Source organism: Lepidochelys kempii, chromosome 7 (assembly GCF_965140265.1).
Source record: "Lepidochelys kempii isolate rLepKem1 chromosome 7, rLepKem1.hap2, whole genome shotgun sequence".
Lineage (NCBI taxonomy): Eukaryota > Metazoa > Chordata > Testudines > Cheloniidae > Lepidochelys > Lepidochelys kempii.
This window is the reverse complement of record NC_133262.1, coordinates 1420713-1447138: the sequence shown is the minus strand read 5'-3', so window position 1 is coordinate 1447138 and position 26426 is coordinate 1420713. Positions and strand designations below refer to the sequence as shown.

General features: G+C 64.6%; 1 protein-coding gene across 3 annotated transcripts; it reads right to left on the bottom strand.

Moving 5' to 3' along the window:
- Positions 1-3928: 3928 nt before the first annotated feature.
- QARS1 (glutaminyl-tRNA synthetase 1) lies at positions 3929-26163 on the bottom strand. Of its 3 annotated transcripts, XM_073350861.1 has the most exons (24): positions 26014-26163; positions 23708-23855; positions 22337-22446; positions 21476-21551; positions 16510-16574; positions 16144-16197; positions 15605-15662; positions 14315-14386; positions 13709-13794; positions 13003-13089; positions 12002-12101; positions 10708-10786; positions 10347-10455; positions 9877-10007; positions 9495-9587; positions 8115-8252; positions 7941-8028; positions 7721-7864; positions 7485-7589; positions 7144-7236; positions 6472-6599; positions 5863-5929; positions 4281-4406; positions 3929-4172 (listed from the first exon to the last, which is right to left on the bottom strand). In XM_073350861.1, the coding sequence occupies exons 1-24, from the start codon at positions 26131-26133 to the stop codon at positions 4122-4124; spliced, it is 2328 nt and encodes a 775-aa protein (XP_073206962.1). In that variant the 5' UTR covers positions 26134-26163; the 3' UTR covers positions 3929-4121. The 3 variants fall into 3 exon arrangements, with proteins under 3 accessions (XP_073206962.1, XP_073206963.1, XP_073206964.1); XM_073350863.1 differs by lacking the exon at positions 3929-4172 and having other exon boundaries at positions 4316-4406; positions 6492-6599; XM_073350862.1 differs by lacking the exons at positions 21476-21551; positions 22337-22446.
- Positions 26164-26426: the final 263 nt, after the last annotated feature.

Genomic DNA, 26426 nt, shown 5'->3' with positions numbered 1-26426 from the left:
AGCGCCGAGCCCTCCCCGCAGCCAGCCCCAGCGCAGCGCCGAGCCCACCCCGCAGCCAGCCCCAGCGCAGCGCCGAGCCCTCCCCGCAGCCCGCAGCCCCAGCCCGGCCTGGAGACCCCACCGCCACCTCTGGCCACTGCCCCACCCTTACTTCCCCTCCCCGGCCACAGCGTGGGCCTCGTATCCTGCTGGAGGCGTCGAGCATCAGCCTCCAGCCCCAGGGTCGGGTACCCGGCGCCGCCCCTCGCCCATGATTTGTTCCCAGGGCTGCAGGGACAGGCTGGGGTCCCTCACCCTGGCCCGGCTGGCGCGGGAGTTAGCCAGACTGCGCTCCTTGCCTCTGTCAGGACAAGGCAGGTTTCCGACCCTTTCCTTGACCCTTTGGCCACACTCCTGTTCCTGTTATATTATTAGTTGTCCCCCGAAATCACTTGGCTTCCAGGTCCTGTGGATCCCCCCTTAGGCTGGGAGGGGGGATCCTTTAGCAGTGGGCGGGCCCTGGATCCTAAGAGGATCATCTCTGGCCTCTGCTCTGAGCCCTCTGCAATTTATCAGCATCCTTCTGGCCTTGTGGACACCAGAACCAGACCCAGGATCCCAGCAACAGTCACACCCGGGGCACATACACAACACACAGTCAACCTGTGGAACTCCTTGCCAGGAGATGTTGTGAAGGCCAAGACTATAACAGGATTCAAAAAAAGAACTAGGTAAGTCCATGGAGGGTAGGTCCATCAATTGCTGTTAGCCAGGATGGGCAGGGAGGGTATCCCTAGCCTCTGTTTGTCAGAAGCTGGGAATGGGTGACAGGGGATGGATCACTTGAGGATTACCTGCTCTGTTCATTCCCTCTGGGGCACCTGGCATTGGCCACTGTCGGCCGACAGGATACTGGGCTGGGTGGACCTTTGGTCTGACCCAGTCGGGCCGTTCTTATGTTCTAGATGTGTGCACTTACATTTAGCTATATTCAAACACAGTGTTTCCTTGCACCCAGCTTAAAAAGTGACCCAGATCGCTCTGTAGCAGTGAGTTGTTCTCTTCCCTAGTTACCACTCCCCCAATGTTTGTGTTGTCTGCAAACTCTCAGTGACGATTTTTTCTTCTTCCAGGTCATTGACAAAAATCTAGTGAACCCTGCAGGACCCCTGGGAAACAGACCTGCTCTGTGATGATTCCCCAGCTAGTTACATCTTAGACCGAGCAGTTAGCCCGTTTGTAACATAAGAACCTAAGAATGGCCAGACTGGGTCAGACTAAAGGTCCATCCAGCCCCGTGTCCTGTCTGCCGACAGCAGCCAATGCCAGGTGCCCCAGTGGGAGTGAACCTAACAGGTGATGATCTAGTGATCTCTCTCCTGCCATCCATGTCCACCCTCTTGACAGACAGAGGCTAGGGACACCCTTCCTTACCCATCCTGGCTAATAGCCATTAATGAACTTAACCTCCATGAATTTATCCAGTTCTCTTTTAAACCCTGTTATAGTCCTAGCCGTCACAACCTCCTCAGGCAAGGAGTTCCACAGGTGGACTGTGCGCTGTGTGGAGAAAAACTTCCTTTTATTTGTTTTAAACCTGCTGCCCATTAATTTCATTGGGTGGCCCCTAGTTCTTCTATTATGGGAACAAGTAAATAATTTTCCCTTATTCACGTTCTCCACACCACTCATGAGTTTATAGACCTCTATCATCTCCCCCCTTAGTCTCCTCTTTTTCAAGCTGAAAAGTCCAAGCCTCTTTAATCGCTCCTCAATGGGACCCGTTCCAAACCCCTCATCATTTTAGTTGCCCTTCTCTGAAGCTTTTCTAATGCCAGTATGCATCAGCCCCTGTGATGCGGGGGGCCATGGTAACGTTACCTTTTTAAAACCAAAATGGCACATGCTACTACATCAAAGCCTTACACTGTTACCTTCATCCTCAGACTTGCCATCTCATCATGACAGGGTATCAAGTTAGTCTGACAGGATCTATGCTCCATAAACCCATCCTGAGTTGCATTAATTACATTACGCTCCTTTAGTTCCTTAGTAATGGAGGCCCGTAGCAGCTGTTCCATTATCGTGTCTGGGATGGCTGTCAGGCTGACATCCCATTTACCCTTTTTAAAAATAGGCACATTAGCTTTTCTTCCCAGCTTCAAGAACCTCCCCTGTGCTCCAGCCCCATTGGATGCCCAAGGCACCGCTGGCCAGGAACGGGGCTGGACCCAACCACATGCCCCAGGCACATGACAACAGAAGCCATGGAGCGGGCTGGGCCGGCCGGCTCTCAGAACAGGGGTAAATGCCACGCTAGGTAACCTGGCCTCTCCCTCCCTCCCTCCCACCCCCGGCCTGCTGCAGGGCTCCTGGCTTCACCGCACTCCCCCCTCGCCTACTTCCCCCTTTTCACTTCCCTCCCCTCCCAAGAACGCTGTGAGCTGCCCCGGCAAAGGTCTGGCCCTGGGGGGCATTCAGCCCATGCCAGCCCCCGAGGCAGTGCTGCAGCATGTGTCGAAGTGCTAGGTGCACACACCAGCTGAGCCTGGCACCCCGTGACCCTCACCCAATGCTGTAAGCAGGCTGCCCGCAGCTCCTCCCCATGCTGTTCCCCCTCTCCCTCCCGGGCAACGGGTCTGCAGCCCTGGCCCCAGGCAGGGCGCGAGCCGGAGCTTGTGGTTTCCTTGTGTTTTAGTCCGTTCCCCCCAGCCAGGGCGCTGGGTCTCCCCCGGTTCCCAGCACAGCTGTTTGGTTCCATTCTCACTCTCCACCAGGCCACGTGGCCCCAGCAGTGCCTGGCTGAGTGGCTCTCCTAGGTCCCCGGGCCCTGCACAGCTGGGATGCTCCCGCCCACACTTGGGGACTGGAGCCCCTGGGTGCCCTCACCAGCAAGCTGCAGCACGGTGCGCTGGGGCGACTCTGCTCCCCCTTGAGGCTCATGTGGGCAGCCCAGGCTGCTTCCTCGGCTGGTTCTCTGCCTGGTGCCCAGACACGCCCCAGCTGGGCATGTCCCGCCCTGCCCGTGAGGGCCCTGCCAGCTCCGAGGAGGAGCTGCAGGGCCTGGGGCACAGGAGCTGCTGCCAGCCGGCAGGGGCCGGCCCTGGATCGAACGGTGTTGGTAGCTCCCAGCCTCCTGCGGGATGGACCTGCCTAGAGCAGCGCAGGGGACCTGGATGCAGATGGCGATTTAAAGCCCCCCCAGTGTCCTCCCGGAGCCCATCTGTGAGCTCAGCCCAGGGATCCCGCTGGGATGGACGAGGGGTGGCAATGGGGTGGCCCAGCAGCCGGCCCAAGGACTGTGGCCAGGTGTCCTGCTTTGTGGTGTGCCACGTAGAGCCAGGTGGGGTTTCCTCCGAAGGGGGCTGCCCCTAATCCCTGGCTCCCAGGAGGCTGCATGATTGGCCGTGATCTCGCCTTTGACTGGAGCAGCCCCACACCCGGGGCCGTGCTGAGCGCTGCAGCTGAGCCCGGCTCCAGCAAGGGGTGGTAGAGAGCCTGACCCACACAACCCCTGCCGACTTCAGCACCCCAACCCCGGAAGGGGCAGCACCCATCACACAGCCCCCCCTGCAGCCCACTTCCCCCAGAGAAAGGGGCCAGGACCTCCTGCACCCCACCCAGGGAAACGCTGCCCCAGAAGGAGGCCCAAGGCCTGGCTGTCCCCTCTTGCTGGCTTGAGGGACAGGCAGTAGGAAGGCAGGTGGTGCCTTAGCCCATGAGCCGTTGGGGGCTGGGGGGTTACCCTACAGCCAGGAGAGGGGCAGGATTCCAGCCCATAAAGCTCAGCACAGCCTGGCATGGTGGGGCAGGAGGGAGGGGAAGCTCCCCCAGCAGGGCAGCCTGAGGCTCCTCCCCATGGTCAGGCCTGGGGGGCAGCAAGGTTGGGGGAGCCTCCAGCACAGAGGCCTTTGGGTCCCCACCCCATGCCAGTGACGCAGGCGGGAAGGCGGCTCCAGTGCTCATTTATTGCGGCGACATGTGCCAGCCCCGCGGGGCTTGTGTTAAGGCAGCTGTGGCCCTCATGCATGTGCCAGGCCCTTTGTCCATGGGTCGCGCTCTCCCCATGCCCAGAGGGACCAGGCGCTCCTAGGACAGGCCTGGGCACAGCCAGAGCCAGCAAGGCAGCAGCAGTGTCTCCTTCACACCTTGCCAGGGTCCTCCTTCAGCATCACCGTCCTGTTTAACACCATCTGTGGGAGGAGAGGGAGAGGCACTGAGTGAGCCCGGGAGGCCCCGGGGCGGGGACGCCAGCTGGCCCAGCCCCCAAGAGCCGAGCAACAGAGACCCCAAGGACTCACCTTCCCCTCCGTGCTGTCGGGATCCACCGAGAAGTAGCCCAGCCGCTCAAACTGGAACTTGTCAAAGGGCTTGGCGGAGCAGATGGATCTGTCAGCCAGGGCGCTGTCCATCACGCGCAGCGAGTCCTGCAGAGAGCGGCACTGCTCAGCGGCTGGGCCCCCGGCTCACCCAACAGCCAGGGGAGAGGGGCACTGCTCAGCGGCTGGGCCCCCGGCTCACCCAACAGCCAGGGGAGAGGGGCACTGCTCAGCGGCTGGGCCCCCCGGCTCACCCAACAGCCAGGGGAGAGGGGCACTGCTCAGTGGCTGGGCCCCCGGCTCACCCAACAGCCAGAGGAGAGGGGCACTGCTCAGTGGCTGGGCCCCCGGCTCACCCAACAGCCAGAGGAGAGGGGCACTGCTCAGTGGCTGGGCCCCCGGCTCACCCAACAGCCAGAGGAGAGGGGCACTGCTCAGTGGCTTGGCTCCTGGCACACGGCTCACCCAACAGCCAGGGCCTTCCAAGTGGAGTGGCAGGGGAGAGCCCAGCAGCAGGAGAGGAATTATTTAAGCTCAGTACCAATGTGGACACAAGAACAAATGGATATAAACTGGCCATCAGGAAGTTTAGAGTTGAAATTAGATGACGGTTTCTAACCATCAGAGGAGTGAAGTTCTGGAACAGCCTTCCAAGGGAAGCAGTGGGGGCAAAAGACCTATCTGGCTTCAAGACTAAGCTTGATAAATTTATGGAAGGGATGGTATGATGGGATAACCTAATTCTGGCAATTAATTGATCTTGGACTATTAGTAGTAAAGATGCTCAATGGCCTGTGATGGGATGTCAGATGGGGTGGGATCTGAGTTACTAAAGAGAATTCTTTCCTGGGTGTCTGGCTGGTGAGTCTTGCCCACATGCTGAGGGTTTAGCTGATCACCATATTTGGGGTCGGGCAGAGGCCCTGGAGGTTTTTCACCTTCCTCTGTAGCATGGGGCACGGGTCACTTGCTGGAGGATTCTCTGCACCTTGAAGTCTTTAAACCATGATTTGAGGACTTCAATAGCTCAGACATAGGTGAGGGATTTGTTACAGGAGTGGGTGGGTGAGATTCTGTGGCCTGCGTTGTGCAGGAGGTCAGACAAGACGATCGATCGTAATGGTCCCTTCTGACCTTAAAAGTCTATGACTCATGACCAGCGGCAGAGGGAAGGGAGACCTGGGGGGGTCCGCAGGGCAGGCTCCCTGGCTCCTCAGCTTGGTATCTCTCACTCTCCCTGTCCCTAGCCCTGAGCTGCGGGAGTGCAGAGAACTGGGGGGGGTGTCCGTATCCCCTGTGCCAATGGCCCCCTGGAGAGGGGTGCTCTCCTCACTCCCAGGCTGGGTGGAACCTGTCCCAGCAGGTCATGTGCTCAGACCCTCCCACTCCAGGAGTCCCCCGGCAAGGCCCCAAGCTGATGGCCCTGCACTCCCAGCCAGAGAGGCCCCTAGCCAGAGGAGGGAAAGCACGGCAGTGGCCTGGCCGCAGGGCGGTGCTCGGGGCAGCTAGCGAGTAACCCTGTCACAGTAGTGAGCCCTAGCCCGTAGCACCTGCCAGCACTCACGGGGTTGAGGTCACTCAGGAATCCAGCTGGCACCTCTGCAGGGTCCTCGGGGTTTTTGTGCAAGAACCTGCAAATAAGACAGGGCCAGTCAGGGCCGAAGTGGGGGCCCCCCAGGCAGGAGTCCCCGGGCTGGCGGGGTGGGGCGGGGGACCCTGCGGGCAGGAGTCCCTGGGCTGGAATCCCTGAAATCCTTCCCCAGCCCCCTGCAGTGACCAGCTGCTCAGCCTAGCAGGGTCTTACCCTGTGCCAACCCTCCAGCCACCCTCTGCTGAGCCAGGCGAGCCCACTGACGTAGCAGCCCCAGCAGTGGCCACCAGGGCTGCAGCCCTCCCCCCGCAGCAGCCTGGGAAGCGCAGAGATCTCTGGGCATGTGGGGCTGGTGGCTGGTGTGTTTCCCAGCAGGCAGGGGCTGGCACAGAGTTGCCTGCGGATGCCAGGCCAGCTGGTGAGAGCAGGAAAGCTGCTGAAGGGGCAGCTCCGGGCTCACCCACTAAGTGAAGCTGGGTGGCGTTAGCTGCGCCCAGCACGTGGCTCCACACGTACAGCAGGGCTGGGGCTCCTGCCCCCACCGCTCCGAGACAGCCCAGAGCCAGCGCCCCCCGTACTCACAGCCGCTCGTAGAGCCGCACCTCGCAGACCAGCGGATCCGACACCCAGTGGATGAAGGCTTTGGGCTTCTCCACAGAGTTCGACTTTGTGCACGTCACCTCCAGCTCCATCACCTGCCCGCCAGCATCCTGAGCAAGGAGAAAGAGGAGCATCAGGGGCCAACGCCTCACCAGGGAGCCCCATGGCCTCCGGCCCGCTGGCCACCACACAGCCAGCATGAGGAGAAGGGGGCTCTGCTGCGTGCCGAGCGGCTGGGGGCTGGACAGCCAAGGCCACCGGCTGCCTGTGCCAGCTCCCGTCCCTCTGCAGAGCTTCCCGCGGCTCCAGGAGAGCAGCTGCGCCTGGCGAGCTCTGGCCTCCTTATCGCAGGGGAGGCCGTGCCACAAAGCAGCAAGGCCCAGTGACAGCTGAGCCCTCCTTGGAACCCAGGTGTCCTGGCTCCCCCCACCCAACCCTCCTCATAACCCAGGAGTCCGGGCTCCCCTGCCCCGCCCCCCGGAACCCAGGTGTCCTGGCTCCCCCACCCTCTGCTCACTGCTCGACAGGTAGCTAACAGTGATTCGGAAGGCACGCCCCCTGATAGTGACGAGGCAGGTCGCACCAGGCAGCCCCCTGGCACATCAGTGTAACCGCAGGCGACCCCCGGCAGTGGCTGTGCCGGTCCCGGCCCACCTTGATGACGTTCTGGACAGCAATGACGTAGCCGGTGTGTCTCAGCCCCACTGGCTGGCCGGGTGCCAGCCGCTTGTAGCCTTTGTCCATCACCTGCAAGGGGAGAGCCCGGCCCGTGTTACCTGAGCTCCGGCCCCGGCCCGGCCCCCCCGCCCCCCCGTCAGCCGAGCTCCGGCTGGGCACTCCCGTTCGGCAGCTTGCAGGGGCCTCGACTGACCAGCCCAGCCCGGCTCCCTGCTTGGGCCCCAGCTCCCAGTGCCCATCCCCCCACGCCCCATTCCCCACAGGGAGGAGTGGGTCCCTGCCCTGGAGCCAGGGCAATGCAGGTGCCCCCTGCTCACCTCCCTGAAGTCGCTGTGCTCGATGTAGATGGTGGCCTGGAAAGGGACTTTGTGGAAGCCCTTGGTCTCGTCGGCTGGGAAGTTGGGCACGAGAACTTCCAGGGCCTGGAGGGGAAGCAAGCAGGTCAGCGCCAGCAGGGGACCATGCGGGGCCCCTTTGCACCCCAGGCCTGGAGCCGGGAGAGCCCCTGGCCTACCAGCCCCCCCAGGCGCCCCTCCCCGTGCGCCAGCCTCACCTTTTCGGTGGGGAAGTTGGTAATGGTGACTCGGAGGGGCTCCAGTACAGCCATGGCCCGGGGGGCACACTCGTTCAGCACCTCCCGCACGCAGGCCTCCAGCAGGTGGGGTTCCATCGTCGTCTGCGCCACCGTCACCCCCACCTGCGGGGACAGGCTGCGCTCAGCTCCCGCCCAGGAGGGGCGGCCAGCCCCGCTCCCCCCGCCCCAAGGCACCTACCCGCGCACAGAAGTTGTTGATGGCCTCGGGGGGGAAACCTCGCCGGCGCAGGGCCGTCAGCGTGAAGAGCCGCGGGTCGTCCCAGTCCCTGAAACGGCAACACCAGCCGTGACCAGCAGGGTGCGGCGTGGAGCCAGCCCCCGCCTGCCCCCCAGCAGCCCGCGCAGCCCTCACCTGACGGCGCCCGCCTCCACCAGCCGGATGATCTTCCTCTTGGAGACCACGGTGTAGAGCAGGTTGAGGCGTCCGTACTCCCACTGCACGGGGCAGTACACGCCCAGCGCATTGCACAGCCAGAAGTAGGAGGAGCGCCTGGGGGAGCCACGCAGCTGGTCACGCCTCGCCTCCCACTTGCCCCCCAGCCCTGCCGCTCACCCCCTGCTCGCCACCGCCCCCCCAGGCTCTGCCGCTCACCCCCTGCCTGCCACCCCCCCCAGGCTCTACTGCTCACCCCCCTGCCCCCCCAGGCTCTGCCGCTCACCCCCTGCCTGCCACCGCCCCCCCCAGGCTCTACTGCTCACCCCCCTGCTCGCCACCGCCCCCCCCAGGCTCTGCCGCTCACCCCCTGCCTGCCACCCCCCCCCCCAGGCTCTGCCGCTCACCCCCTGCCTGCCACCGCCCCCCCCAGGCTCTACTGCTCACCCCCCTGCTCGCCACCCGCCCCCCCAGGCTCTGCCGCTCACCCCCTGCCTGCCACCCCCCCCAGGCTCTACTGCTCACCCCCCTGCCCCCCCAGGCTCTGCCGCTCACCCCCTGCCTGCCACCGCCCCCCCCAGGCTCTACTGCTCACCCCCCTGCTCGCCACCGCCCCCCCCAGGCTCTGCCGCTCACCCCCTGCCTGCCACCCCCCCCCCCAGGCTCTGCCGCTCACCCCCTGCCTGCCACCGCCCCCCCCAGGCTCTACTGCTCACCCCCCTGCCTGCCACCGCCCCCCCAGGCCCTGCCGCTCACCCCCTGCCCGCCACCGCCCCCCCAGGCCCTGCCGCTCACCCCCTGCCCGCCACCGCCCCCCCAGGCTCTGCCACTCACCCCCTGCCTGCCACCCCGCCCCCAGGCTGTACTGCTCACCCCCCTGCCCGCCACCGACCCTGCCGCTCACCCCCTGCCCGCCACCGCCCCCCTAGGCTCTGCCGCTCACCCCCTGCCCACCACCGCCCCCCCCAGGCCCTGCCGCTCACCCCCTGCCCGCCACCGCCCCCCCCCAGGCCCTGCCGCTCACCCCCTGCCCGCCACCGCCCCCCCCAGGCCCTGCCGCTCACCCCCTGCCCGCCACCGCCCCCCCAGGCTCTGCCGCTCACCCCCTGCCCGCCACCGCCCTCCTAGGCCCTGCCGCTCACCCCCTGCCTGCCACCGCCCCCCCCCAGGCTCTACTGCTCACCCCCCTGCCCGCCACCGACCCTGCCGCTCACCCCCTGCCCGGCCCCCCCACACCCCCATGCCCTGCCGTTCACACCGCTGCCCCCTGCCAGCTGGGCTCAGCCCCAGCTGCGCTGAGCTCTCCACAGCCGTAGGCACTGCCCCCACAACCACAGCGGCCCCAAGGCCCCGCCTCACCGGGCCTGGAACTCCTTGGTGCAGAGCGAGTGGGTGATGTGCTCAACGGAGTCGCACAGACAGTGGGTGTAGTCGTACGTGGGGTAGATGCACCTGAAATGCAAGGCAGGGCCTGAGGGCAGGACATGTGGCCCCTCACCAGCGCCTGCTCCTCCGCCCCCCCCCCCCGAGACACCAGCCCCTCGCCGGCGCCCGCTCCCCCCCCGAGACACCAGCCCCTCGCCAGCACCAGCCACCACCCCTGCATCCAGGTCCCCTGCACCGCTCTAGGCAGATACTTGCATCTCCGGGGAAGCAAGGCCCCTCCACCCTGGTCCCATCCCCTCTCCGGTGGGGTCGGGCCAAAGGGCAGAGCCCGGCGGGCGGGCGGGGACCAGCGTACCATCTGTCCCCGCTTCGGTGGTGTGGCGTGTATTTGATGCGGTAGGCAACAGGGTCCAGCTTCCCGTCCTCCATCACCAGCTTCATTCGCAGCGTGGCCTCCCCCTCCTCAAACTTCCCCTTCTTCATCCCCTGCAGCGACAGCCGGGAGAAACCAGCGGGGACCATCAGCCACAGCCTGCAGCCTCTGCACACAGGGGGCGCTGTGGGGGCGGGGCAGGGGGCGGGAGGAACTCTCAGCGGGGGGTGCCGAGGGGGCGGGGAAGGGCAAGTGCCCAGCGGGGGGTGGGGCCCAAGCGGGCACCCAGTGGGGGGGAGGAGGTCGCCAAGGGGGCGGGGCAAGCACCCAGCGGTGGCGGGGGGGTTGCCGAGAGGGCCATGCGAGCACCCAGCCCGGGGAAAGAAATCACCGAGGGGGCTGAGCTGAGCTCCCAGAGGGGGGCGCTGAGTCCCTTTGCAAGGCCCATATACCTGGAAGAGGAGGAGTGACTCTTCCACGGGCCGATCCCGCCATGGGGAGGGCGGAGGGTTGTGGCCTTTGATTTCTTCTACCCTCTGATGGCAGACGTAGGCGTGGCCCCTGGGGAGGAGAGAGACGTCACACCCGCCCCACACACGCCCACCGGGGACATGGCCGAGTGACTGCTCAACACGGGACCCGCCAGTCTGGCACTGGCAGGGAGCCCAGGGGGACCAGGCTGCTCGCAGGGAGCCCCATCAGGCTCCATACTGTCCCCACAGCAGCCAGGCACACCCTGCCCCTCAGAACGGCCGGCTCCACCGCCCCGTGCAAAGCCTGTCCCATGGGCCCCCACGTGTCCCGCACACTCACCGCTGGATGAGCTCCATGGCCCACGCATACAGCTGGTCGAAGTAGTCTGAGGCATGTGTCACAGCATGTGGCTTGTAGCCTATGGGCAGAGCGAGCCCATGAGTGAGCGCCTCCCTCCTTCCCTCCCTCCCCGCCCCCACCTGGAGCACCAGCCTCATCCCCGCTCTGCCCCAGTGCCAGGGGGCTGCCCCTGTGTGACAAAATGGGGATTTTCTCATTATGGTGTAAGTGAATCTTATTGTTTTGCATGAATACTGTATGTGCCTCAGTTTCCCTGTGTGCTGCATCAAAACCTCGGTGATGGAGACAGGGGTGTGTGACTTTTGCCGAGACCCCCGGGGGCAGGTGAGGCGGCTCCGGCTGCCTGCACTTAGGCGATGGCCGATGCCCATCGTAACCTGAGACCCTGGAGGGGGATGTGACCAGGTGAAGAAAGACAAAGAGAAGGGGGAGCAGTAATGGGCGGGGGAGGGTTGGAGGTCAGGTGGCTGGAGGTTGGCAGTCTGGGTGGAGTGGCAGGAAGGGAATCCAGGCCGCCTGGCCCAGGACTCCCAAGATGGACTTGCCTGAAAGTCACGGATTTCTGTGCTAACGAGCTCTGTTCTACGCTGTGTTCCCGTCGACTAATAAACCCTCTGTTTTACTGGCTGGCGGAGAGTCACGTCTGATGCGGAGCTGGGGGGCAGGACCCTCTGGCCGCCCAGGACCCCACCCAGGCAGACTCGCTGGGGGAAGCGCAGGGAGGGGCAGAGGATGCCGAATGCTCCGGGGTCAGACCCAGGAAGGGGGAAGCCGGGTGAGCTGTGTGTCCTGCAGACAGGCTGCTCCCAAAGAGGAGACTTCCCCAGAGTCCTGCCTGGCTTCGTAGGGAGCAGTTCCAGAGCATGGCCCCCATGACTCCCTGCCCCCCATTGGCAGCATGCAGGGACCTTCCAGGAGGCAGCTGACTGAAATAAGGAGGGGCCAGGCCAGTGCCCCCCACCTCACCCCTGGGCAAAGGCAGCAGGTTCTGTTCACCCAGCAGCAGCTGTGGGAGCTCTGGCATCTCCCTTGGGTACCTGGCTGGTCCCTCTCCACCCCAGCTGCTCCCCCCACAACCTCCTAGTCATCCCCCCATTCCTCACCCCAGCGGTTCCTGCTCTGCCTCCCTCATCCCCCACTCCCGCTACCCCCCCAGCCACTGCCCCCACCCCTTGTATCCAGCTATTCCCCTCCCCCATGCCTGGAACCCAACCATTCTGCCCCCCTGCCCCCACCCCAGCCAACCCCCTCCACTTTCCCCCAGGCCCCGTACCCAGCCACTCCACCATGTCCCGGATGGCGGTGAAGTACTTCTCCTCCTCCTTCTCGGGGTTGGTGTCGTCGTACCGCAGAAAGCACACGCCCCCGTTGGCCTGAAAGGGGCCACGGCCTGGTCAACCCTACGCCCGGCACTCCCTGTGGCCGCCACCCCCCGTGCCCAGCACCCTGCCAGGGCCCACCACCTCACCAGCCCCCATGCCCACCAGCCTGCTGGCGCCCCCCACCTCCCCCAGCCTGCAGCCTCCCCCCACCAGCCCCCCCCACCCGCAGCCCCGCCCCCCCCACCCTGCCGGCGCCCGCCCCCCCCCACCCACACTCACCAGCCCCCGCGCCCACCACCCTGCTGGCGCCCCCCACCCCCCCAGCCTGCAGCCCCGCCCATACCCACTGCCCCTGCGCTCACCACCCTGCCAGCGCCTGCCACGCCCCATGCCCGCAGCCCCGCCCACACCCGCCAGCCCCATCGCCCATCACACTGAGGAGAGGGCAGGGCCAGAACAGGCCAGGGGCCTGGATCTGGCAATGGGGCAGGGCAGCTCCGGGTGCTGATGGGGCTCAAGGCCTTTAGCACATGGCTTGTCTCCAAACCCCCACCCTTCTCTCCAGCAGCTTCTGGGAGCCGGCCCCTGTGTGGGGTCAGGCGTGAGAGTGCTGGGCTGAGCTCAGACTGGGTGCCACCGACAGGGGCCTGTCAGCAAAGTGCAGTGGCTCTGCGCCATGAGGGAGCTGGGAGGACACATCTGTCCCAGGGGTCAAGGCAGAAGCTCACCTTGGCGTAGCGGCTGGCTTGGGGGGGAGGGGTATGGCTCACCTTGGCATAGCTGGGGGGCCTCGGGGGGTACAGCTGGCTCGGAGGGGATGGGGGGCTCACCTTGGCATAGCCGGGTGCCCCGGGGAGTGTGGCTGGCTTGGGGGGGTGGGGGTGGGGCTCACCTTGGTGTAGCCAGGTGCCCCGGGGGGTGCGGCTGGCTCAGAGGGGATGTGGGAGCTCACCTTGGCATAGCCGAAGTTGAAGTTGATGGCTTTAGCGTGGCCGATGTGCAGGATGCCGTTGGGCTCTGGAGGGAACCGTGTCCTCACCTGAGGGGAGAGGAGTTCCCAGACCCACTAGCCCAGTGTCCAGAGCGTTACTGGCCCCGGGCCAGGCCATGCGAGGTGAAAAGGCGCCAGCCTCATGTCCCCCACCCCACCCCCACGGGACTTGGCCCACAGGCCTGGCAGCCTCCAGCCCCTGGGGACAGTGGGCTCTAGTGATGGAGCGAGAAGGGCCTAGAGACAGAAAGAAACCGGCTCCCAGCAGTGACAGGGCAGGGTGGTGCCTCTGGGCTCTCTCCCGCTCCAAGCTGTGCTCAGCCCCGCTCTGGGCTCTGACCTGTGCCAACAGCCGGAAGGAGGATCTCTGGGGTGTCTGACGCCCCTTCCTCATAAAGCCGGCCAGAGGAGGGTCTGGAGGGATCTGTCCCGTCCCTGGGTTCTATCCCCAGCTCTTCTGCTGTCCTTGCCACCAAACTTCGCCTACCCATGCCTCAGTTTCCCCATGTGGCCCAATGGCCTCTGAGGCCCATTGTGGGGGTTAATGAGTAGATGGACAGCACTCGTTACTGTGGTTAGTGAGTGACAGGAGCAGGCAAGTCACAGACACTGCAGAGCCCCTGCCTCATGCAGGATGAAGGGGGGCTGGGAGAAGACCCTGACCCACCTGCCCGCCGGTGATCTCCAGGTGCTGCTTCATCAGGGCCATGGTGTGGGGCGTGATCACGTAGCCTTCTGTCTTGTAGTTCTCACCTGGGGGAGCAGGGAGCTGTGAGCATGGGGAGGGGGGAGGGCTGGGGCACAGTGCCCCAGTCAGCGGGAGGGGAGGCCCCCGCCCTGGTGCTGGGCATGAGCCCCCGGCAGGGAGGGAAGCGTGGGACTCCACACACTTGCCCCTCTGCTAATGGACCCTGCTAGGGGCAGGCTGCACCCTCCTGTGGTGGGCAGGGACACAGCCTGGTGCGCCCCAGCAACTGCCCCAGGGCTCCACAGCTGGGCTGCCCAGCTGGGGCACCGGAGCCAGGCTGGGGCAGGAGGCTCCAGTACCCCAGCCAGCACCACCGCCCAGCCCCCGGGGAAGCCAGGCTCAGACTGGGCACCCCCAGCACAGCCTCCAGAACACCTGGGGCAGGACTAACAGCAGGGCCCGACCTTGCCCAGCCGGCGTGGGACGGACCCTCCCGTCCCGAGCCCCTGAGCACCCCCGGGCCTGCCCACGCTGAGCCTGCCAGGCCGAGGTCCCAGGAGCCCAGAGCAGGCAGGCCGCACTCACCTGGCTTGTGGAATTTGAGGGCTTCTCCCCTCAGCTGCTCCATCAGCGACTTTGTCTCCAGGGTCACTCCTCCTGTGGGAGCAGGGAGGCGAGGTGCGTTAGCCTCTGCCCCAGGGACCCCGCCCCTCGCTCGCAGACCTCCGGTGCCGCCCGGCCCAAGGCCCTTCCCCAAGGGCGCCTGCCCAGGCCAGGCCAGCAGCACTGCCCTGCCAGCCCAGGCCGGTTCCCAGCCCCGTTCTTCCCTTCCCTTCCCTTCCCGAGACCCGCACAGAAGAGAGGGGAATGGAGCTGGTGCGCTGTTGGCCATGCAGCAGGGACCATGGAACCAGCGGGGATAGGCCTCGGTCCCATCTGCCCCCCCATCGACAGCAGGAGCGGCCAGAACCAGAGGGCGGGGGGCGCTAGGCAGCAGGAATCAGGGCCCAGCCCAGGACGCCAGTTCCCAGCTGAAGGCAGGGAGCCGATCCACCAGCAGGGTCGTCCCGGCTCCTAGGACGAAGGCCACTGACAGTGGCAGCTCCCAGCTCCAGGACGCTGTGCGTGCGGTTAGTCCTCCAGAGAGGAACTGGCCTGGCAGTCGGCCCCAGGGCTCCCTGAGACCCGGGGGGAGGTGTAGGTGGGGGGCAGCCCCACGACCCAGGAGGAGCTGTCCCAGGCCCGGGCCGGGGGGTGGTAGGCGGTAGGTGGGGGGCAGCCCCACGACCCAGGAGGAGCTGTCCCAGGCCCGGGCCGGGGGGTGGTAGGTGGGGGGCAGCCCCACGACCCAGGAGGAGCTGTCCCAGGCCCGGGCCGAGGGGCGGTAGGTGGGGGGCAGCCCCACGACCCAGGAGGAGCTGTCCCAGGCCCGGGCCGGGGGGCGGTAGGTGGGGGGCAGCCCCACGACCCAGGAGGAGCTGTCCCAGGCCCGGGCCGGGGGGTGGTAGGTGGGGGGCGGTAGGTGGGGGGCAGCCCCATGACCCAGGAGGAGCTGTCCCAGGCCCGGGGGCAAGGGAGGGCACACTGAAATGCAGTTCACCAGGACCAAGCAGTGTGGCCAGGGACTGGGCCGCTCCGGGGGCTGGGCACTAAGTGGCATCCTGTCCTCACAGTCCACCCCCCCTGCATCTTCTCTGGGGCACATGGAGCAGCCCAGGCCAGAGCTCTCCAGGCAGCACCTTCCCCAGCCCCAGTGCAGCAGGCCCAGCCGCGGGCTGTTTCTGGCCTCCAGCTCAGCGGCTACCCATGAGGGCGCAGACGAGGATGCGGGGAGTCCCCAGACCCTGCCCAGCCAGACCCGCACAGCAAGCTCACCATTCTCCTCCAGTGCCTTCTGCTGCCTCTCCACCTCGGCCGGCTTGGCCTTCCCAGCCTGCAGGGACAGAAGGGGAGCAGCCTTCAGCGCTCCCGGGGCCCTGAGCCCAGCCAGCCCCGCCCCCGCGGCAGAGACTGGACACTGCGCACCCGTCCCGCAAAGCCCAGCCTCCTCCCCAAGGGCCACGTCTCCCACCACGCTGCTTCCCGCAGTCAGAACGAGCCTGGGGCTCTGGCCAGGCAGCGCTGGGGAAGGGCTCCAGCCCCCTTCAGCTCCAGTGACCTCATACGTGCCCCCATAGCCCAGGGCACTGCCAACAACCCTGCCCCCCATAGCACTGCCAACCGCCCAGCCCCTCTCTCCATAGCCCAGGACACTGCCAACTACCCAGTCCTGCCCCCCCATAGCACCGCCAACCGCCCAGCCCTGCCCCCCCATAGCCCAGGGCACCACCAACTGCCTAGCCCCTCCCCCCATAGCCCAGGGCACACGCCCCCAGCAAGCCAGGCTCGGGGTGCCCCTCCTGCTCACACGGTACCTTCTGTTTCTTTTCCAGGTCAGCTTCTGTCTTTGGGCCCAACAAGTGCAGCACCTGCAGGAAAGGGAGTGGGGCCTGAACAGGGCTGGACAAGGGGAGAGGGGGGGCAGGAGTCTGAGCGGAGTCACTCCCCCATCAGCCCCCCCACTCAGGCTGGAGCCCAGCCAGGATCTCAGTGGTCCCTCTCCTCGGCAGGGCCAGGAGGACCATCCCTCCACTGCCCTGCCTGGGCCACGGGCCTGCTCCCAGGCACTTCCCGCGTGGGACACGAGCCGGGCGCAGGGCTCCTGGTGGCCAGCGCTGTGTTCAGAAGCCAGGTCCCGTCGCCCGCTGGGCTCAAAGGCAGCCCGGCACAGCCACACCTACCTGCAGGTCCACTTCATTCTTAATGCTCTTGCCATCCGCCCACCTCAGACTGCCACGCGCCTCGCCTGCAAGTGAGCACAAAGGGACGGGTGTGGGCAAGAGACAGGCTGGCAGGCCCCAGCTCAGCGATCCCCCTGGGACAAGCAACGGCACCTTCCCCTTGAGTCAGGGCCGCAGCCTCACTCAGGCCACCAGCTGCTGGCCAAGGGCAGATTCCAGCAGCCTCTCTGCTGCCAGTCTGGACAAGCCCCAAAGCCACCGGGTGCAGCAGGGCCCCGGCTGCACAAGGGTGGGAGAGCTGCAGAGCGGGCCTACAGCTGGGGAGCTGGTGCAGCCCCCAAGCACCAGCAGCCCTGAGACAACAGGCTGCCGGGCCTTTAACTGCCACATCGTCCACAGCTCTGCAGAGCACTGGCATGTACAACACTGGGCCCCGTCTACACTGGGGCTCCCAGGGCCTCTGCCCCCAGGGCGGCTTGCCAGAGGTTAGCCATGGCAGGGATGTTTTCGCAGAGCTCCCTTGTGTCAGCAGGCCACCCCGGAGGGATCTCGTACTGCTGGGCTTCCCCGCTGCACAGTCGCTCATGGCAGGGGCCGGGCAGCTCTCCCAGGCAGGGGCTGCCTGAGACGTCTGCACGGCAGCCAGCACCGTCAGTGCTGCGAAAGGCCCGTCCTGCGTGGCAGCTCCCAGCCCGGCTAGCGACACACACAGCTGGTGGGCAACAGGTGTACACTTGCCCAGTTGGCTCAGGAGCCGCAAGGAAGGAGGACATCGTTTCTGAGAAGACGGGGCACTGGGCAGGGCCAGGACCTGAGGGGCACCGAGCAGCCTCCCTCTCAGTGCTGGGCGGCCGGCTCTCGCTCACCTGCTCAGGGGCTAACCAAGCACTGCAGGGCGTGGGGAAGGAGTCTCCTGCAGGGCAGGGGGCAGTGACCTTCGGGGATTTCGACTTCCTCTGCAGCCTGGGGTGCAGGTCACTGAATCATTTCCCAGCCATGGGGGGCCTCAGGCACTGGGGCCCTCGGCAGCGATGTACCAGAGGTGACCTTTACCGGGTGAAATCATGTTTTTACAGCCCCAGGAAACCTAGTTAATCCCAGTTTAAGGCATTTTCTATTAAAAACTGTCTCGTAGCCACTGCGCCTCCTCTTATTCCATACTCACAAGACCGCAGTCGGGATTAATTTAGGGCTGTACAAATAAAAAGTAAAAGTGCAGCAGGCAAAGCACCACACTGTGTAATTGTAGCATTGAGCAGCCCAACGCCAATGTGGGTTTTGGGTCAGTGTTTTCTGAAGGAAGTTACACATCTCGTGACTCATTTCAATATTATCGAAACAAACCCATTTAATTGCATGAAAAGGCCGATAACGCAGAACTGCAGGCGGGGAGCGGGAGGCGATCAGAGGCGTGGCGAGCTGCAGGCGGGGAGCGGGAGGCGATCAGAGGCGTGGGGAGCTGCAGGCAGGGGGCGATCAGAGGCGTGGGGAGCTGCAGGCAGGAGGCGATCAGAGGCGTGGCGAGCTGCAGGCAGGGGGCGATCAGAGGCGTGGCGAGCTGCAGGCGGGGAGCGGGAGGCGATCAGGGGTGTGGTGAGCTGCAGGCAGGGAGCAGGAGGCGATCAGAGGCATTGCGAGCTGCAGGCAGGAGGCAATCAGAGGCGTGGCGAGCTGCAGGCGGGGAGCGGGAGGCGATCAGAGGCGTGGGGAGCTGCAGGCGGGGAGCGGGAGGCGATCAGAGGCGTGGGGAGCTGCAGGCGGGGAGCGGGAGGCGATCAGAGGCGTGGGGAGCTGCAGGCAGGGGGCGATCAGAGGCGTGGCGAGCTGCAGGCGGGGAGCGGGAGGCGATCAGAGGCGTGGGGAGCTGCAGGCGGGGAGCGGGAGGCGATCAGAGGCGTGGGGAGCTGCAGGCAGGGGGCGATCAGAGGCGTGGCGAGCTGCAGGCAGGAGGCGATCAGAGGCGTGGCGAGCTGCAGGCGGGGAGCGGGAGGCGATCAGAGGCGTGGGGAGCTGCAGGCAGGGGGCGATCAGAGGCGTGGCGAGCTGCAGGCGGGGAGCGGGAGGCGATCAGAGGCGTGGGGAGCTGCAGGCGGGGAGCGGGAGGCGATCAGAGGCGTGGGGAGCTGCAGGCGGGAGGCGATCAGAGGCGTGGGGAGCTGCAGGCGGGGAGCGGGAGGCGATCAGAGGCGTGGGGAGCTGCAGGCGGGGAGCGGGAGGCGATCAGAGGCGTGGCGAGCTGCAGGCGGGGAGCGGGAGGCGATCAGAGGCGTGGGGAGCTGCAGGCGGGGAGCGGGAGGCGATCAGAGGCGTGGGGAGCTGCAGGCGGGGAGCGGGAGGCGATCAGAGGCGTGGGGAGCTGCAGGCAGGGGGCGATCAGAGGCGTGGGGAGCTGCAGGCGGGGAGCGGGAGGCGATCAGAGGCGTGGGGAGCTGCAGGCGGGGAGCGGGAGGCGATCAGAGGCGTGGCGAGCTGCAGGCGGGGAGCGGGAGGCGATCAGGGGTGTGGTGAGCTGCAGGCAGGGAGCAGGAGGCGATCAGAGGCATTGCGAGCTGCAGGCAGGAGGCTATCAGAGGCGTGGCGAGCTGCAGGCGGGGAGCGGGAGGTGATCAGAGGCGTGGGGAGCTGCAGGCGGGGAGCGGGAGGCGATCAGAGGCGTGGGGAGCTGCAGGCAGGGGGCGATCAGAGGCGTGGCGAGCTGCAGGCAGGAGGCGATCAGAGGCGTGGCGAGCTGCAGGCGGGGAGCGGGAGGCGATCAGAGGCGTGGGGAGCTGCAGGCAGGGGGCGATCAGAGGCGTGGCGAGCTGCAGGCGGGGAGCGGGAGGCGATCAGAGGCGTGGGGAGCTGCAGGCGGGGAGCGGGAGGCGATCAGAGGCGTGGGGAGCTGCAGGCAGGGGGCGATCAGAGGCGTGGCGAGCTGCAGGCGGGGAGCGGGAGGCGATCAGAGGCGTGGGGAGCTGCAGGCAGGGGGCGATCAGAGGCGTGGCGAGCTGCAGGCGGGGAGCGGGAGGCGATCAGGGGTGTGGTGAGCTGCAGGCAGGGAGCAGGAGGCGATCAGAGGCATTGCGAGCTGCAGGCAGGAGGCTATCAGAGGCGTGGCGAGCTGCAGGCGGGGAGCGGGAGGCGATCAGAGGCGTGGGGAGCTGCAGGTTGCCAGTCCAGGTCCATCTGGCTGTGCAGCGCCCCATCAGAAGACCAACTGTGATGCAGTGGTTAGGCAGAGCCTGTTCCTCAGGTGCGAATGGATGTATGCGAAGATTGAAAAGATCCGTTCTTTGCTTCCTGGACACTGATGCGGTTCTTTTCCCAGGTTCAAGCGGGTTTAGGCTGGTATGAAGCAGCGCCCTGCCCTACATTACTTTTTCCCAAGAAACTGCCTGCCCTGTATTGGCTTTCCGTCCGGTTGTTGGGTTCAGCGTGCGGGGGCTGAGCGGGGCGGGCAGCCTGTCCTAGACAGGAGCTCAGACAGAATAATCTCGTGGTCCCTTCTGGCCTTAAACTCTCTGACTTTGCTCCAAACAAGTTCCTGTTTGCAGGGGTGTGAGCACTAGAAGGGGCCCGAAGCCAAGGCAGTGAGCCAGCAATGGTTTAGTCACACACAAAAGGAGACCAGGAGGGGGGACTCCAGATAACGCGCCAGCGTGGGCCACCTCTGCCCTCGATGGCGCAACACACATCACTGCAACAGCCAGACCCACAGACCAGGGAATCTCCTCAACGCAGCCCAGCAGAGTGCCTGGCGGTGCCAGGGCACAGGATGGTTGGGCAGGCAGCCCAGTGCCAGGGTAGGAGCCCTGCTCACAGCCACATGGCTCTGTCATGAAGCGTGGGGGAGTCAGGGTCTTGTACCCTTCTTTCCTGCGATTCACGGTCACCGTGACTCTCGGCTGGCCAGTAGAACAGCAGGTTTATTACAGACGACAGGAACGCAATCCAACCCAGAGCTTGCAGGCATGAACAGGACCCCTTAGTAGGTCCTTCTGGGGGATAGAGACCTTAGACCCCCCAACTCTGGGGCTCTCCCCTCTTCCCTAGCCCATTCCAAAGTGAAAGAAAAACCCTCCAGCATCCCAACCAGCCTCCCCCAGCTCCTCCTCCAGCCATTGTCCAGTTTCCCTGGCAAAGGTGTCACCTGGCCCCAACCCCCTCCTGGCTCAGGTTACAGGCTCTCAGGTATCCCATCCCCAGTGAAACTCCCCTGCCACGTTCCCAGGTCAACACTCCCCCTCCCTGCTGCATCACAGGCTCTCAGAAGCATTGCCAAGGGGATCCTCTAGACAAGGGGCACACACAAGAGCACCACCAGGGAGCTAGCCTTCAAACCAGATCCTGCCAGCCCAGCCAGCCTGAGGGTCAGGAGGGACAGAGGCAACCAGCACAGGGTCAGATCCCGCCGGCCGATTCCCAGGCCCTGCCCTGCTCATGCCCCTAGTCCAAGACACAGCCACCACCAACTCAGCTCCAGAACTGTTCTACAGGCTCATGGCCAACAAGCTGTGGCTGTACCTGGCCCTACTGCGCGTGCTCTGGCTATGACTCTCGGGTGCCTGCCACCCTCATGGCCAGCGAGTCACCAGGGCAGCAGCTGAGCACACACTGCGGCTTAGCTCCCAGAGCAGTGCTCACAGCCCTATTCCAGCCCCCAGGAACCTGGCAGATGAGGGGCAGGCATGAGGCATGGGGAGCAGTGGGGAAGTTCCAGAAGGATGCTGGGAAAGCAGGGTGCTCTGGGAGGGGGATCAGAAGAGGAGGCACAGAGGCGACCAGGTACAGAGGAGATGGGCACATGGATGCTGCACCTGGTCTGTAAGAAGCACAAGGAGTGAGCCCAGGTCAGGGGGAGGGAACAGAGCCAAGGGACATACTGGGGGGGAAGAGGGAAGGTACCTCTTGATCCATGCCATGGAGAACCACACACAGGTCACCCCCCGGAGACCCAGCCCCCGGCCCGCCTGAGCTGCAGACTCACCCATCAGCAGCCCCATGTTAAAGCGGTACCGCTCCGACAGCAGCTCAGCTCGGTGCTTGTTAATGGCCGCCTCCACCTAGACCGAGCAGGAGAATCCAAGTGGTGAGCCGGGCAGGAATGGGCGGGGAACACAGGCTGCAGGGCAGCAGAGCAGAGACTCACTTGTAACTGGTGCCCTGACAAACTCCCTAAGGGAATGAGATCGGCAATGGGAAAGGAGGGGCTGGAACCGGCACGGGCCAGACGGGCTGGGCTCAGACACACAAGGGAGCTACCGGTACGGCCATGCTGGCAGGGAGCTCCCACCACAGCAAGGGCCCCTCATCTCCTCTAGAGAGAGGCCCAGGCAGGAAGGGCTACAGGCCAGCCTGGGCCTGTCTGCATGGCTGGCCCCATCCTCACTGGCGGGGCTCTGACATGGATAGCAATGGGCACTATCTGCTCTGTGCCCTGGGACTGCCTTGCAGTCCCTGCAGAGCTCACCCGGACCCCCAGCCATCCACTCTCGCTGGCACAGAGCCGCAGCAGCCCTGCAAGCACAGCGGGCACCGGGTACCTCCGGTCTCAGGCTGGCGTCAGCCTCAGAGGCAAGGGAGGACCAGCGGCGAGTCCTGAAACAGGAGCGTTGTCTCCCAGGCCCTGAGAGCAGCCCGCTAACAGAAATGGCCTCCTGCCAGCTCCCCCACCCCCGCTCGGAGCAAGGACCCCACCCACAGCCCACCAGCAAGCACCTCCTGGGGTGCCATTAACACGGCCTCCTGGCTCCCCAAGCCATGGGCTGCCTTTCCACCGCTCCGCACGGCGCAGCAACTCCGGGACCCACCGGCTCGTCCCCATCCCACCCCTGGCCCTTGCACTCACGGCCTCCTCTATTTGCTCGGGGGTCACCACAACCCCCACGCCACACTCGTGCTCGAAGTCTGCCATGTCGATGGGGTCCAGTGGGTGGCTCCGCACATACTCCAGGGCAGCTGGGGAAGGCAAACAGGCAGCTCACGCAGGGGGCATTTCCATGCAGCGCCGTGGGCTGCTTCACCCAGGCTCCAGACCCATAGGGGTCCCTGCTTGTCCACAAGGGCCTCACAGACACATGGCCTGTACCCAGGCAGCGGCAGCTGGCCCCCTTCCTAGGGCTTCAGGCTCATGTTGCCCAGCAGGGCGAGGTGCCCAGCTTCTCACAGTACAAGCCTGGACCAGGCAGAGTGGAAGGCAAGGCAGGACATCGGCCAAATGGCTCCTGCTCCACCCCCCAGGTACCAGATTCCTCATCTGCTGCCTTGGACTTGTCACATTGCCTCCAGATCTGATCCTGGTACAAACCCAGGCCAGTTCCTGAACTGTAAGGGGGCTCGTGGCTTTGCCAAGTTCTCCCATATGCCGCTAGGTCCTGGGGTCCGCTCTGCAGGCTCACTGCAGCGCGCTTGCTCAGCTGAGACACGGGATGCGTTGGTCCAGGGGGACCCTCCCACTATGCACGCTGGGGCTAGCGACACCAGAATATGGGCCCTGCACTCCCACCCTCATCTGAACCCTGCAGGAAGCAGCTCACACAGCTCGCTGTACACGGACACGGAAGAGGTTGGGATCCAAGGCAACAAGACTTGTTGGGGCTCCTTATTCCCACCCAGAGACCAGAGCAGGATGCTCCTTGCAGCGTGTTTCTCAGGTCTTTGTCCAGCCCTGTTTAAAGGCCCTGCGTGACAGATGCTCTCCTCCCTTCCCTGGGGAGACCAATCCACGAGGAAAAGCTCCTCCTTGTTAATGCAGCCGCAGACAAGCAGCACCAAAAGGAAGCAGCCTCGGGGTCTGACTGCCAGGGATGGGCAGAGACCACCACAGAGGAGCCTGTGCTGACCCCCAGACGCCTGTGCCTGGAGTGACCAGGCTAAGCTGTGCGTTAGACCACTTGGCAGATGAGGTAGGGAAAGCCTGAGGCTAGGGGGAGAACATACACTCTCCTGCTGGGAAGGGGCTGAAACATCCGATTTACACTGGGAATCACCCCCACAGACTGAACTGTAGGCACAAGGGGGTGAGACGCCGCCTCAGCAAAGGGAGCTGGGGTTAGCACTTTGCATGCACAGAGCATGCCGCAGTCTGGCCGGGAGAGGGAGCAGGGAATTCAAAGCACGCTGAGCTGCTAGATCTCAGGCCAAGGCTGGGTCAGCAGAGCCCACGCTGTACATGGGAAGGCAGAGGAGCACATCTAGCTGCCTGCCTCCCGTATCATACCACTGAGCTGCAAGTCTGTGAGGATCTTCCTGCTGGTGATGCAGCCCACAAGGAAACGAAGACGCTTTTGGTCCTTAAGCCGGGAAGCCACATTATACAAGAGGGTACCAGTCGCCTTGTCAACAGTTGGGCCCAGGATTCCTTGTGCCTAAAGACCAGGAAGGAAGGACATAGTTAGAGCGACACTATCTCTTCACTACCAGTGCTGCCAGGGCTTCGCTGCTGGGGCATGGACTCTCTCTCCGGCAGGGGGCAGCGAGGTCGACAAGAGAATTATTCAGTCAGCCTAGCAGTGTCTACACCAGGGCTTAGGTCAGCTTAACTACAGTGCTCAGGGTTGAATTTTTCATGCCCCTGAGCAACACTAGGTCGCCCTGACTTTTGGGTGTAGACCAGGCCTGAGCCAGCATGAAAAGGGAGTCGAGCAGGACCCTGGCATGGAAGAGGCAGGGATGTTTCCTCTGAGAAACCCAAAGGGAAAAAATCTGTGAAGTTAGTGTGGTGGGTGGCGAAGGAAGAGAGTGAAAACCAGGCCAGTGGGGAGGAGTGGGGCAGCCAGGGCAAACCCCTCTCCTTGTCTTAGGGAGGGTGATGAAAGAGGAGAGAGCTCAAACTCAGCTGTGCCTTGGTGGGGCTCTGCTCCCGCTGTGGTTTGAGGGTCACAGCTAGGTAAGCAGTGCTCCCTCTGCCCGACTCTCCCCCTGGAGCACACGCTTCTCCATCAGGAGAGGCCATGTGACCATTAAAAATGTACTATCCGAGCCCTGCTTTCAGCCGCACAAGGACTCCCAGACAGAGCTACCCAGGAAGTGCTGAGTTTAAATGGCATCTGATTTGTATGGGTAGGAGTTAGTTTCGGTTTCTGCTTGTTGCAAAGAATCCCACTGTAAAATCAAACATCTGAATACTACAAGCCCACCCTCTCCCTCTCATAAACCCACCCCCACGCCTAGGGGTCTTGTCACACACTAGGGAGAAGCACTAGTTTCAGCATTCAGCCATGGCAGTTACAGAAGCATTCTGTGAACTGAAGCTGACACAACCTTCCTAAAAGGGGCACATCCAGATACAAAGGCTGCGTTTCAGAGGAGCAGCGTGTTAGTCTGTATCCGCAAAATGTAAAGGAGTACTTGTGGCACCTTAGAGACTAACCAATTTATTTGAGCATAAGCTTTCGTGAGCTACAGCTCACTTCATCGGACGCAACAAAGGCTGTGTGGTAAACAGTCGGGTCACTGACCACATCTTACAGTGCTAAAACACACAAATGATACAAATCCAGCTCCCTGGTTATGCTCTGTGGGTGCCAGCCAGTCTCCCTGTGTGGGCAATGAAAAGCCAGTGCAGTCCCCAGCATGTTCCCAGCGCTGCAGAGCCTGGGTTTCACACACCCAGAGCCGGGCTCAGTTGCCAAAGATAACGGGTTGGTGGCTGTTTCGAGAGAGGAACACGGCTGGGCATGCACCCTACGCTATTGTGCCCTCATCCTGGGGCGCGCTAGAGCAGCGGGAGGGGAAGGCAGAGGAAGAGCGCAAGGAAGTTGCCAACTCGGTTAGCTTGAGGAAAACTCTTCTCTGGTTCTGCGCACAGTGTCTCGGATGGTAACGATTCCGCCCTGCGTCTGCAACCCGCACCCAGGCCCTGACCCTTACCGTGAGCCACACGCATACTGGGCCACACTCAGCCCAGGCGTCAGCAGGCCCAGCTCCCAGGGACGTCGGGGGCGCCGAGCCTGCAGACACCAGGGGTGCGTTGGGGACCGGTGGGCACTCTCCTGGGGCAGCAGGGGGTAAGAGGAGGGGACAGAGGGCGCACAGCAGGGGCAGGGCTAGGAAACTGGCTGCAGAAAGGGGGGCCTGGCAAGGAGGGGAAGGGCTGTGTTCAAGCCAAAGGGCAGGGGTCACAGTGGGGGCCAGGGGTGCAGGGCAGGGGTCAAGGGACGGCGTGCAGGGGTCAGAGGTTAAGGTGAAAGGCACAGGGCCAGGATCAGAGGGGGCAGGGGTCAGAGGGCAGGGGTCAAGGGTCAAAGGAAGGGCACAACCGCCAGAAGGCACAGGGGTCAGAGGTCAGGCACAGCTCGGGGAGGAGCCTGGGGCAGGGATCAGGTTAGAGGGCAAAGGTCGCGGCCTGTGTGGGCCGAGGGTCATGGCCGGGGTCAGAGGTCAGGCACCGTTCAGGGAGGAGCTAGGGACGGGTTAGAGGAAGGGTCGCGAGAGGGTCGGAGGTCAGGGTTCGCGAGGCCCGGGGGGCCCGGCCAGCACAGGGGTCAGGGGTCAAGCAGAGCTCGGGGCGGGGTCAGAGGTCACCTGGGTCACGGCTTCCCGGAGCAGCGCGCTCAGCGCCTCGTTCTTCAGGGTCTCGCGAGCCTTGGGCTCGCTCAGGCCGATGGCCGCGAAGAGGCTCAGCGCGTCCGGCCCCGCCGCCATGCTGCCGCCGCTGCCCCGCCCGGCAAGGGGGCGGGGCCCGCGCCGCCCAATCAGCGAGCAGGAGGCGGGCGCTGCGGGGGGCGCCACCAATCAGCGGCGAGGGCGGCCCTGAGAGTCGATGGCGGAGCACGTCAGCATCTGGCTCCCCGGCAACCCGGCCAATGGGGACCGAAGCCGCCGGAGGGGGCGGAGCCAGGATTGCGGCCGATTGCATCATTTAAAGGGCCAGGGCCAGGCGGGAGCCACGTGGGCGGAGCGGCAAGGGGCCGGGGCCGGGGCCGGGGGGCTGTGGG

What these genes read in the sequence shown, in the direction of transcription:
- QARS1 (XM_073350861.1), bottom strand. Translation starts at nt 26,133, where the DNA reads ATGGCGGCGGGGCCGGACGCGCTGAGCCTCTTCGCGGCCATCGGCCTG. An exon ending in TAACATGGGGCTGCTGATGG is followed by an intron (nt 16,575 to 21,475) that starts GTGAGTCTGCAG and finishes GCTCACTTGCAG; the next exon opens with GCGAGGCGCGTGGCAGTCTG. An exon ending in TCAACAACTTCTGTGCGCGG is followed by an intron (nt 7,865 to 7,940) that starts GTAGGTGCCTTG and finishes CTGTCCCCGCAG; the next exon opens with GTGGGGGTGACGGTGGCGCA.